This window comes from Phacochoerus africanus, chromosome 8, assembly GCF_016906955.1.
Source record: "Phacochoerus africanus isolate WHEZ1 chromosome 8, ROS_Pafr_v1, whole genome shotgun sequence".
NCBI lineage: Eukaryota > Metazoa > Chordata > Mammalia > Artiodactyla > Suidae > Phacochoerus > Phacochoerus africanus.
In genome coordinates this window covers 44,121,072-44,134,493 of record NC_062551.1, presented here as the reverse complement: position 1 = coordinate 44,134,493, position 13,422 = coordinate 44,121,072, and the positions used below count along the sequence as shown (strand labels likewise).

Genomic DNA, 13,422 nt, shown 5'->3' with positions numbered 1-13,422 from the left:
CGTCGTGGCACAGTGGTTAATGAATCCGACTAGGAACCATGAGGTTGCGGGTTCGGTCCCTGCCCTTGCTCAGTGGGTTAAGGATCCGGCGCTGCTGTGAGCTGTGGTGTAGGTTGCAGACGTGGCTCGGGTCCTGAGTTGCTGTGGCTCTGGCGTAGGCTGGCAGCTACATCTCCGATTCGACCCCTAGCCTGGGTACCTCCATATGCCACGGGAGCAGCCCAAGATATAGCAAAAAGACAAAAAAAGACAAAAAAAAACGCAAATGCTGAGACTGTACAAACAGGGTTATGAGCACACAGGTATACTCACTCTCTAGTTCTATCTAAATATTTGAACCATTTCACAACCTCATCGAAAATTGTTTTCATAGTACTCTTCACATCTATATATCCATACTTTTTTTTTTGTCTTTTTGCCTTTTCTAGGGCAGCTCCCTTGGCATATGGAGGTTCCCAGGCTAGGGGTTGAATCGGACCTGTAGCCTCTGGCCTACACCACAGCTCAGAGCAACTCGGGATCCGTAACCCACTGAGCAAGGCCAGGGATCGAACCTGCAACCTCATGGTTTCTAGTCGGATTCATTAACTACTGCGCCAAGACGGGAACTCCTACATCCATACTTTTTTAAAGTAACTTTTTACAAGACTGGTTTACCATATATCAACTACAGCATGACATGTCTACTAAGAATTTTAAAAGGCAAGCTTATGATTGCCAACCTAAGGATTTTAATCACAAGCTACATGACACAAAGTAGCAAAGAGCTCAAACACCTCTGCCTGTACTCTTTTGGGGTACCTTTATAGCATCCTACCATATCATATATATCCAAAGTTTACTTTTTCCCTCCTTAAGGTCCCAAATAAAGAAAAAAAAAGTTCTTTACCTTTTTGATAGTGGTTACTTGCCCAAGATAACCAGCAGTTCCACTCTCAATAAGAGGGACATCAGCTGCTAGACACATTCTATTAACATGGTTGCGGGCAGCTGGAAGAAAGATACTAATTAACAGTTTACAGGAAAAAAACAAAGAAAAAAGTTACAGTTACCTTTAATTAGGATGAAATTCACCCAAACTAAATTTTTTTCATGTTTACTTCATATACGATTTCCTTATAGCTATGACCAAAGTAATACAGATGTTACGTATATCTGAGATATTTACCAAAAAAAGATATTTACCAGCAAAATTTTAAACTTAAGAAATTCAGATCACAAATTTACTCCAGGAAAAGCACTCCATACATATTATTTTTAAATTCCAAAGTGTGATCTGCCTCTTCTACTGCTGTGCCTACTTCTATTAACCTTGGCTAAAACAATGTTTCAATGTTCTCCAAGTCCTGAAGTTGCTCTTATTCTGCTATCATTATCAGCTAATATACATACGTGAATGGAGAATGTGGAATATCAACTTGGAAATATTAAGGCAGTTTAAGGTTAGGGGAAAAAAGATGAGTCTAGTTAAAAGTGTTATCCTGACTCTCATGCTAATTTGTCTGTTTTCTCACTTGATTATTTCTGGCCCAAAAATTGTTAGAAACTCATATATTATTTGACAGATGTATTTTACATGTGGAAATAATTATAGAAAAAGAGTGTTATTAAGTATTTTCACTCCACATTCCAGACATACAGGTTTTATAATAATAACTGGCTATACAATATTGATTATATGAAACATCACCACTACTGTGTAAAATTTAAATAATCTACAGTGTGTACATGCCATAGGAGCCCATCTGATACCTTACAGCACAGATATACTGAAAATAATTCAAGAGCCATGACCCCAACGCTAACTTTGGCATCCTGTTGCCTTATTGTCAAAATAGTAGTTTTCGGCCCTAATTACCCTTTAGATCATTTGGGGAACTGTGAAAAAATATGATCTTTACATCCCATCCAGAGTCTAATTTAATTAGTCTTGGGTAAAAAAAAAATGGGCACTGATATTTCTTAGATCTCCACATAAATGAAGGATGTCACACTGTGTTTAAGTGCTGGGATAATATGAAACATACACATGCATGCATATGCAGTCATGCTCTTCAAAGATTTTAACTTCGCCTACATTCACATTAGTTCTAGTTAAAATTATAATCAACTGGTTAGCTTTAAATCTGATCTTACTTCCCTTTAGGTCTTTGAGGGTCTAACTCATAAGGAAATATTTTTGTTAATACTAAATGTGTAAATAACCTTGTTATGGAGGAAGGGGAAAATACTTAAAAATATTAAAATAATCTCACCTCTGTTATCTAAAGCATTCATAACCAATATAAATTGTCGAAAAAATTCCACATTATAGTCAGGGCTACAAAGTAAAAAAAAAAAAAAAGAAAAGAAAAGAAAAAAAAAAGAAAAGAAAAAGAAAAAATGGTCACCAAAATAACTGGCCTTACACATGAGCTTCACAATACAATACAGGGTCCTAAAAAGCATATTAAAGTAATAAGAGTGCAAAAATAACAGATATTAGGGGTCTCAACCATATAGAAAGGTTTGCCTTTTTCCAAACACCATAAAAAGATTTAAAAGAAATTATTTCCCCCTAATTCCTATGAGTGATTACATATCCTTTTTGGCTAGTTACCTCAGGCACAAGAGTAGAATCTCAAACTGGCATGACTTCTACTAGTCCCACCAGGCCTTCTTGGGGCAGCAAGTGCCTGGGAACATGCAAAGAATACATTCCCAGGATCAGCCTGGCCTCTGGCTTCACCTCACATGGTCAGGATCAGGCAGGGGTCAGGCCCCTAGGGTCCCTGCTTTTAGCAGCACTGGGAAAGCAACACAGGCTAAGTAGGTTGTAGGGCTATAGGCAATCTTATAGAGCAAACTAGCAGAGAATAAAAAGGAAGATATAGGCACAAACTCCCTGAAAAAGCATAAGACTTTTTCTAATTCCAGGCCTCAAACAAGAACGTATTATTTTTAACACCATTTACTTGTCAGCTGGAGAACAACGACAGATAAAGGATATTTTAGACCCAGAGTTCCTTTGACCCAACACCTCCAAAGCTATATATCCACTCTATCTTTACTGAGATCAGAGCATATTTAAGTACCATCCAAACTACTGCCCCATCACAATTCTCACTGTTATATTACAGAAGTGACAATCCCAGTAAATTATTTCGGAAGAGAATCTTTTAAACTGAAAAAGGGCACAGCTAAAATCCAATAGAACGAGAGCGATATATTTAAAAAGCCCAAATCACCACATATAATTTCTCATAGTTTAGAATATCTTTTTATTTAAAATAAGACTATAAGTTCCTTTTAGGTTTCCAAGTAACTTATTTATTGAAAGTATTAAAGTAACTCACCTCTTACCTAAATCATTCAAATCATATAAATATATAAAAATATGTATAAACTTAAACGAATGCCACTTATGTGGGCACAACCTATCACACTTAAATTATCCCCCCCCCAAAAAAAAATCTTAAAAAGCAGAATGACTTTTGAGTTCATACATTTAGCTAATATTGCAACATAATAATCAGAGCATACTTCATGATGCTGTCATGGTAGGCTATGATATTAGCTTTCGGGTAAAACTGCAGTACACTTTCTTTGGCAACCTGGAAAAACAAACAACACTAAATTACTAATTTACTAAGTTACTACAACATTTCTCTCTGTATATGAAATATATTTATGGTGCACAACAGTTGTTTCACCTACTTACATAACACTACCTTATTAAAACCTAAAGAAATATAAAAATGTTAACAGAAAATTTTATTAAGATTAAGCTATATACACATACTTAGAAAATAACCAGAGAGCTGCCCCTCTCATACACACCTGTTCATGAACGGCAAGCTTCAGCAAAAGTATCAAATGCAGTAACCAAGTAGTCATTTACCCATTCAAAGAATATTTACTAAGCATCTTCCATATAAGAGAATCTGCATAAGGCACTTGGTGAGCAAAAGTGACATTAATCAAATAATCACCTAGATAAATTTAATTACAAACTATGATAAATGATACACAGAAAAAGTAGAGGTTGTTGGAGTTCGTGTCATGGCTCAATGGAAACCAATCTGACTAGTATCCATGAGGACACAGGTTCGATCCCTAGCCCTGATCAGTGGGCTAAAGATCTGGCATTGCCCGTGAGCTGTGGTGTAGGTCGCAGATGTGGCTCGGATCTGGTGTTTCTGTGGCTGTGGCGTAGGCTGGGAGCTGTAGCTCCAATTGGACCCCTAGCCTGGGAGCCTCCATATGCCGCTGGTGTGGCCCTAAAAAGACAAAAAATAAAAAATAAAAAAATAAAAGTAGAGGTAGTTATGAGAGAAAGACCTGACTCAGTCTAAGAGGTTTAGGAAAGCACTCCTAGAGAAAATTTGAAATATGTAAAGAAGAGTGGAAGTTTGCCCAAAAGCCTAGAAGAGAAGAAAAGGGAAAAAATGTTTAAAAACCTGAATCAAGATGGACATTCAAGGAACTAAAGATAAGTCGGGGAGACTGTCTTTTAAAGAGAACAACAGCACAGGGTGTAGCTTCTCAAGCTCCCAAGTACAGGAGCAGCCAAACAACCTCCAGGGAATATAGGAACACAAAGCTCGTGCCAAGTAAATAATCAGAAATTTAAGTAAGAGAGGGACACCATTTACAGGTTTGGGTAGAGTACTTTTATTTCCCCTGCAGACTGAAAAATGAGGACAGTCTTCAGTCCTTTACTGGACAGATCTTACTTGTCACAATCCCTCAGGTACAAGGAGATGGCTTCCCCATGATCTCCCTCATACCAGAGTCCATAAATAGAAGAGCCACCAAAGGGCAGAAATATAAACGGCTAAACAGAAAATGATACGAGAAATACAAAGTTACCTGGGCCTTTGATCTTCCAACATGTTTCTTTTGAAACAAAAACTGTCTGTTGAGGTTGCTGACATCAATAGTATCCAGATCAATCTACAAATGCATAAACTCCAAATAAATCACAAATTTCCTCTATGTCTGAACAATAAGTATCACTACCTCAGCATCCATAACCCAGAACTTTTGATATTTTCTACATTAGTGGAGAAAATGCTTTTCAACCAGTAATACCAAAGTTGCTAAGTTGATAAAAATAATTTCATGCAGGCGTTCTCTTGTGGCACAGGAGGTTAAGACTCTGGTGTTGTCACTGCAGTGGCTTTTGAGTTGCTGCTGTGGCTCAGGCTCAACCCCGATCCGGCAACTTCCATATGCCACAGGCACAGCATGATGCATGTATAAATAAGTAAATAATTTAATGTATGTTTTTTAAGGAAAACCCAGGATTTAATTTCAGAGATAACTTTTTCAAAAATGTTATTTATTTTGTGATTTTCATTTTTTCCATTATAGTTGATTTACAGTGTTTTGTCAATTTCTACTGTATAGCAAAGTGACCCAGTCATACACACACACACACACTTTTTCTCACATTATCCTCCATCATGTTCCATCACAAGTGACTAGATATAGTCCCCTGTGCTATACAGCAGGATCTCATTGTTTCTCTACTCCAAATGAAATAGTTTGCACCCATTAACCCCAGACTCCCAGTCCATCCCACCCCCTTCCCCTTGGCAACCACAAGTCTGTTCCCAAAGTCTATGAGTCTCTTTTCTGTGGAATCAAAAATATTTTAGGGAGTTCCCGTCGTGGCGCAGTGGTTAACGAATCCGACTAGGAACCATGAGGTTGCGGGTTCGGTCCCTGTCCTTGCTCAGTGGGTTAACAATCCAACGTTGCCATGAGCTGTGGTGTAGGTTGTACATACGGCTGGGATCCTGCGTTGCTGTGGCTCTGGCATAGGCCAGTGGCTACAGCTCCGATTGGACCCCTAGCCTGGGAACCTCCATATGCCACAGGAGCGGCCCAAGAAATAGCAAAAAGACAAAAAAAAAAAAAAAATTTTAGGATACATTTTGCTCTTTAATCATCCTGACAAAAACATTAAGAAATTCCTTTTTTTTGGGGGGGGGGGGCTACACCCATGGCATACGGAGATTCTCAGGCTAGGGGTCGAATAGAAGCTGTAGCTGCTGGCCCACACCATGGCCACAGCAACGCAGGATCCAAGCCGCATGTGCAACCTACACCACAGCTCATGGCAACACCAGATCCTTAACCCACTGAGTGAGGCCAGGGATCGAACCTGCAACCTCATCGTTCCTAGTTGGGTTTGCTAACCACTGAGCCATGACCGGAACTCTGGAAATTCCTTCTATGCCCTTATATGCCATAAAATTAGTTGAAAATGTGTTATACTGCCATCATTTCTCCATCAATCTAATTAATTACTCTCTCAAATAAAACATAATAGATTTAACTGTGCCCTGTTTTTTTTCTCACATGACACCTGGCAAACAGATTTACTGAATTTTTGCTGCTTTAATTCAAAAGTCTTTACCTATAATAATTTCATTTACAATTATTACCTGAGGGCTATAGAAGTAAAATTCTACACAAGGTTAAAAGTGTCACACTTTGGAGTTCCCACTGTGGCACAAGAGGATGGGTGGGTTAAAGGATCCATTGCTGCTGGTGCAGCATAGGTTGCAACTGCAGCCTGGATCTGATCCCTGGCCCAGGAACTCCATATGCCAAAGGATGACCAAAAAAGAAAAAGCAAGGAAGAAGAAAAAGTGTCAGGTTTAAAGTCTTAACTAATTGCTGCTTAAAAGTCAATATAAGCAGAGCGTTCTCTTGTGGAGCAACAGGTTGTCACTACAGTGCCTCAGGTCACTGTTGTGTTGAAGGTTCGATCCCTAGCCCAGGAATTCCCACATGCCAAGGGCATTGCCTGCCCCACCTCCAACCAAAAAAAAAAATATATATATATATATATATATGTTTATATGGAAATGTAAGATATAATAATAACTAATACCACTTTCATTCCATCTCAATAAAATATGAGAAATGAAATATCATTTGTGAAATCACCAAAACATATACTCACCTAACATTTTTTATTTGTACTTCCTAAGTTTATATTGAAATTAAACCAAATAAAAAAGGATCAGCATTCATTTTTCAGGTGCCCAAATTCACTGTCTTGTCTATTACAAAATGGTCCTTTTGAAGAAGTACCAGGAGTTATTAGCAATGCAACAATCATATTTGGGATACGTGATACAGAACTGAATGGAAAGACTAATTCTATAAGAACCAAACAAAAAATGCATGTCTTTCCCCCTAGTCACTCATTTATTAGTTCAGTCAGCCACTTTTTTTTTTTTTTAATTCCATGTCTTCACTACGCCTTAAGACACTGTAAACTCACATCCAAACTCCAGGTTACAACTCCAATTACAAAGTTCACAGTAACAGAAATAACTTGATTCTAACTACAGTAACTTCCTGTCATTGCAAAAGTTAAAATCCTAAACATCTTTAACGAAATAAGCGAACATACGATCTAAGGTGACAACAATGACTGTACGCAGATTATCTGCCCCCAGAACAGAGGAGTGCGAGTGCCAAAGGAGTTCTACAACTTGCTTAGCGACCCAAGGTAAGTTACTAAACTCCACTGCATCTCCTTTTTCCTCTTATCTGTTGAAAATAAATTGGAATGAAAGCAGCGTTTACAAGCCTATGAGAGTAGTGAAGAGTAAATGCGTTAAGGCGAGTAAACCACTCAGGGCAGCACGGGGGCTCCAGACAAGCGCTCAGTAGGTCCAGGTTGCTATTACCGCCATACTCTGCTCTGGATCATTATTTCTGAGTTATGGGGGACTTCCGAATTGAACATTCTCAACATCCATAAGGGACACACAAGACAATCATCTTCTGCCTCGGGTTAAAGCTGGGGAACTGTTCTGAAGCGGGGACACCAGTCCGCTTCCATACCCTATAGCCGCCACAAACTGGCGCTGCCCGGGAAGCGGGGGGCGGCCCGCCGCAGGACGCCCGGAAGACCCGGGCCCTCAGCCCCCTCGGCCTCCTCGGCGTGCGGAGCCGGCCCGGGATGCGGCGAGGCCGGCCCCGTCCCCGTCGAAGAGCTTCCTCTACGCAGGCAGCCACGACCCCGGGGCCTCTTGGCCCAGCCCCGCGCCCCCAACTCCGGTCCCGACCCCAGGGCCACGAACCCCCGGCCCCGTCTCCACGGCCCGCCATTCAGCCCGCGCGCACGCCTGGCCCTCACCAGGTCGATGTGTGAGAAGCCGGTGAGCACAAGGTTTTTCAGGAGCTCGCAGCCGATGCCTCCTGCGCCCACCACCAGGACCCGGCCGCCGGCCACGGCCTCGGCCAGCTCCCGGGGCAGCCCCCGCGACAGTGCCATGGCGGGAGGACCACGAGCCGCGGCGGAGGCGGAGGCGGGAGAAATGAGCCGCGGCCGGAAGCAGGTGGGGGAGGGGCGCCTCAGCTTCCGTTCCTGCGCACTGCAGCCGCCAGTGGGCGCCGAGTGGGCGGGGCCTGGGGAGTCCCTGGGCTGATGGCTCCAGCTCAGGCTTCAGTTTAAGCGGAGTTTCACATCTCTGGGCGTGCTAGAGACTGGGAGCCTTTCAGGGACGTGTGTACTCCTCTATCCGGCTTCCGGCTTAAGACGCCTAAGGGTCGTCCTGTAGCCTGAGGTTTGGACTCCCAGCCAAGGCTTGTTACAGGTTAGAGAACAGAGGTCCTTCTATGTAAAGAGCTCTTACATATTAACAAGATGACAAATGTCGGAGTTCCTGGTGGCTCAGCAGGTTAAGGATCCCGTGTTGTCACTGCGGTGGCTTGGTTTGATCCCAGGCCCAGAACTTCCACATGCTGCGGGTGTGGCCAAAAAAAAAAAAAAAAGAGAAGAAAGAAAAAAAGAAAACAGATGTCACCTAGATAAAATATATAGGCAAAGGATGGGAAAAAGCACTCAGACAATGGATGATATGCTCAATATTGAAATTTAATCAAGGAGTACCCATCCTGGCTCAGCAGTAACAAACCTGACTAGTATCCATGAGGACTCGGTTTCCATCCCTGGTCTTGCTCAGTGGATTAAGGACCCACTGTGAGCTGTGGTGTAGGCCATGCTGCAGCTCCTATTAGACCCCTAGGCTGACATCTTCCATATGCCAACAGTGCAGCCATAAAAAGACAAAAAAGAAAAAAAGAAAAAAATTTCATCAAAGACATGCAAAATAGTATTCAAATTCTTTTCACCTATTAAACTGGCGAAAAGAAAATTTATAACACTGTTTTTGAGCATTGCAGGTAAGAATACTAAAGCAAAGCTTCCTAGAGACTAAAGCAGCAGTACGATTACAAAAACCCAAGTAGGAGCTCCCTGGTGGTATAATGGTTAGGACTCTGCACTTTCATCCCTGTGACCTGGGTTCGGTCCCTGGTTTGGGAATTGAAATCCCACATGAAGCCCCTGCACATTGCAGCCAAAAGCAGGAGAAGGAGGTTTAGAATTCTCAATGTGGTATACTAGGTTAAGAATACAACTGCAGAGGCTCAGATTCAATCCCTGGCCCAGGAACTTCCACATGCTGTGGATGCATCCATAAAAAACAAACAAACAAGGAGTTCCCATCCTGGCGCAGCAGAAATGAATCTGACTAGAAACCATGAAATTGTGGGTTTGATCCCTGGCCTCGCTCAGTGGGTTAAGGATCTAGCGTTGCTGTGAGCTGTGGTGTAGGTCGAAGACATGGCTTGGATCCTGCATTGGTGTGGTTGTGGCTGTGGCCAGCAGCTGTAGCACCAATTAGACCCCTAGCCTGGGAACCTCCATATGCCATGGGTGCGGCCCTTAAAAGACAAAAGACAAAAAAGACAAAAAAAAAACCTAAAATTGTGCATAGCTTTTTTTTTGCTGCACCTGCAGCATTTGAAAGTTCCCAGGCCACAGAAGCAGCCAGAGCTGCTGCAGTGACAACTGCCAGAGCCTTAATCCACTGCATCACAAGGGAACTCTGTGTGTAGCTTTTTTTTTTTCTTTTTTTCTTTTTAGGGCCGCACCCAGGGCATATGGAGGTTCCCAGGCTAGAGGTCAAATCAGAGCTGTAGCCGCCAGCCTACACCACAGCCACAACAACGTGGGATCTGAGCCACATCTGCAACCTACGCCACAGCTCATGGCAATGCCAGATCCTTAACCCACTGAGCAAGGCCAGGGATCAAACCAGCATCCTCATGGATACTGGTCAGGTTTGTTAACTGCTGAGCCACGACGGGAACTCCTGTCTTTTTAGGGCTGCACTCTGGGCATATGGAAGTTCCCAGACTAGGTGTTGAATCAGAGCTACAGCTGCTTGCCTATGCCGCAGACACAGCAACTTGGGATCCAAGCCACATCTGTGACCTACACCACCTCTCACGGCAATGCCAGATCCTTAACCCACTGAGCAAGGCCAGGGATTGAACCTGCATCCTCATGGATGCTAGTCGGATTCATTTCTGCTGAGCCAGGTTGGGAACTCCCCATTTCTAACATTTCTTAATCATAGTTTTGGGAGTAGGTATAGCTTACAATTCTTTTGCCTGGTGGTCCATCATGGTTCAGGGGTCTATTAGCTCATCTTGCCCCCAAGAAACCACATGAGTTTGTATGTTGATTATATATATAATAGCAATTTTAGGACATTAATGGTGTTATCAACAACAGCAATTTTAATTATCCAACTGTGATTGATTAGCGTTCAGTGAGCACAGGATTGAGGTCAGAGGAGATATAGGGAATAAAGTTTCGGACAGAGAGATTGATCATAAACTCCATAAGGGGACTTGATTTTGTGGGGGATGAAATCTGAGCTTTTAACTGCTTACTTGTCTAATGAAGGTATCCAGATATTTGCCGGAAATTCAAGATACTTATTGCATTTATCCTAATATAACTCATGATAGCCTATTTATCACACCCTTACCCTAAAACAATTCATTACAACCATTCCTTAAGGACACGTATTTCCTTTCTTGTGTCAAAATACGGCCTCATGGTGTTTGCCTTTGTAAGCCCTTCTTTCTCTTCCCTGTAACGCTCTGTTTTACTCAAATCCATGTCTCCGGAATTGCAATTCAAGTCCCCATATACACTTTTTTTTTTGCCTTTTTGTCTTTTTGTCTTTTTAAGGCTGCACCCTCAGCATGTGGAGGTTCCCAGGCTAGGAGTGTAATTGGAACTACAGCTGCCGGCCTATGCCACAGCCACAGCAATGTCAGATCTGAACAGCGTCTGTGACCTACACCATACCTCACAGCAACACCAGATCTTTAACCCACTGAGGCCAGGGATCGAACCCACAACCTCATGGTTCCTAGTCGGATTCATTTTTGCTGCGCCTTGACGGGAACTCCTCCCATATACACTCTTATTTGCAGCCTTGTTGTTTTCGTTGACAGTGGAAAACAGGAAAATGCTTTGACTTCTGTGGTCTTTCTCATCCATTGCTTGGCTCACCACCCACACACCAAGCCTGGTCTGTGAGGCATACTCAGGCTGTTGCCCTGATCCTTGAGGTGGTGAAGTGAAAGGGTCAGAGTACCCAATCATATGGGGGGTGGGGGACACCCTTACATAATAGGGTGCTGATATTGCTTCTTTACTCTTGGCTCAGCTCTCACAAAGGCTCCATCCACCAGCTAAAGCTAACAGAGGCCCTCCACAGAGTGGTGGCCTTCCTCTTCCCTCTAGACACTCAGTGAATAGAGCCACCTCCCTTTGCTTCTCTCCTGCCTCCTTCCTCTTCACTTTGCCTGGGCTGGACTAGGCACCTGACCCTGAGACTTTGCTTTTCTTTGTGGGTACATGTTAAAATATAAGACACAAGCTCAAAATGGAGCCGCTTGTGCTAAGCTCCACATCACCAAACTGAGACCATTACAGTTTCAGCTTTCCCAGAAATGGAATCTTAAACTATCAATCAGGAATCGTCTGATCAGCACTAGTTAGGTCATCTGCCTGATAGACCCCTGTCACCGCTACAGGAAAGTAACCGTGCAATAAACAACCCCCCTTTTTTTTTTGCTTTAGTATAACTTTCTTGTCTCTGCCCCTTTCTGCCTATAAAAGTCATTTTCTTCAGCTCCTTGGAACTCCTTTCTCTCTGCTAGATTGGGTGCTGCCTGGTTCCAGTTGATTTTCACTCGAACTCTTATGCCTCAGTTTATCTTTTAACAGTGTGTATAAAGGGTAAATTGCTTGCCCACCTTAACAAATTCAAATAGGACACAAATGCAGGAAATAAAACCTGAAAGGCCCCACCCACATTTAATGCAATGCAGGGGCTTGCGGGTGTTTCTATTTCCAGATCTAGCTCTTTCACACAACACTGTGCAGTTTTACAGTTAAATGGGTTCACACTGGACTTTTCTCCTATCTTGCTTCCTTAACAATATGTCTCTACAAACATATTTCTATTGGATCATGGTCATGCGCCTGCTAATCTGTACTCTATTTAGACAAGACCCGATATAAACAGGTATAACTAGGTGTTTGATTGGAAGCACAGGAAGTTGTCTCCACCTAAAAGTCAGAAACCTACACCCAGTTCAGATATCTGAAAATCTATCAACAGTCTAAAGCAATGGTTCTACCTCATCCTCTCATCAAAGGAGAAGATGCTCTGGCCATTTAAATATATCGAAAGTGATGTGTACCTGCAAATCTGAGCAGTCTGTCTTTTGTTTCTTTCTTTTTGGTCTTTTTAGGGCCTCGCCCATGGCATATGGAGGTTCCCAGGCTGGGGGTCAAATTGGAGCTGTAGCCGCTGTCCTATGCCACAGTCACAGAAATAGCAGATCCAAGCCACGACTGTGACCTACACCACAGCTCACGGCAATGCCGGATCCTTAACCCACTGAGCAAGACCAGGGATTGAACCTACATCTTCATGGATACTAGTCAGGTTCATTTCTGCTGAGCCAGGACGAGAACTCCTAAGCAGTCTGTTTTCTGCTCTGGCTGGAGTGAGTGGTCTGATTGGTGAATGCTCCACCCACAACAGAAGTGCCACAGGGAAACTGGTCATTTCTCCAGCATGACAGAGAGAAGAGGGAACCAAATCTCTCTCTGAGGTCCATGCTCATCCTCAGCCCTGCAAATCCAGTGTTCCTGAAATATCACTGATTGACACCTTCACTCCCTCCTACACAGCCAGCCTCTTTCCCTCAGGTGCCTTCCACAGTCCGGGAAGAGGGGAGGGGGCAGGGAAGCATCACACAGGATTCTCAAGAGCCACACACTGCCCAGGAGAACCACCTCTCAGAATAACATGGGCCATATGTGTTATTTACCTGTTAATGGGGGTTTTTTGGTCTTCTTAGGGCTGCACCTGCAGCATATGGAGGTTCCCAAGCTAGGGGTTGAATCAGAGCTGCAGCTGCCAGCCTACACCACACCCACAGCCACAGTCACATCAGATCCAAGCTACGTGTGCAAATGACACCACAGCTCATAGCAATGCCAGAGCCTCAACCCAATGGGTGAGGCCAGGA

General features: G+C 43.0%; 1 protein-coding gene across 2 annotated transcripts in view; it reads right to left on the bottom strand.

Annotated features, from left to right (window-relative positions):
* The window catches only part of UBA2 (ubiquitin like modifier activating enzyme 2), a 38,438-nt gene extending 30,087 nt beyond the window's left edge, over nucleotides 1-8,351 (bottom strand). Inside the window, exons 1-5 of one of the 2 annotated variants that reach the window (XM_047788789.1) lie at nucleotides 8,147-8,351; nucleotides 4,852-4,935; nucleotides 3,523-3,593; nucleotides 2,256-2,320; nucleotides 890-990 (exon numbers count right to left, since the gene is read on the bottom strand). In XM_047788789.1, the coding sequence (XP_047644745.1) occupies nucleotides 890-990; nucleotides 2,256-2,320; nucleotides 3,523-3,593; nucleotides 4,852-4,935; nucleotides 8,147-8,284 (459 nt within the window). In that variant the 5' untranslated portion in view covers nucleotides 8,285-8,351. Of the gene's footprint in view, nucleotides 1-889; nucleotides 991-2,255; nucleotides 2,321-3,522; nucleotides 3,594-4,851; nucleotides 4,936-8,146 lie in introns of those variants that run through there. The other variant, XM_047788790.1, reaches the window with a different exon arrangement.
* Between the last annotated feature and the right edge of the window lie 5,071 nt (nucleotides 8,352-13,422).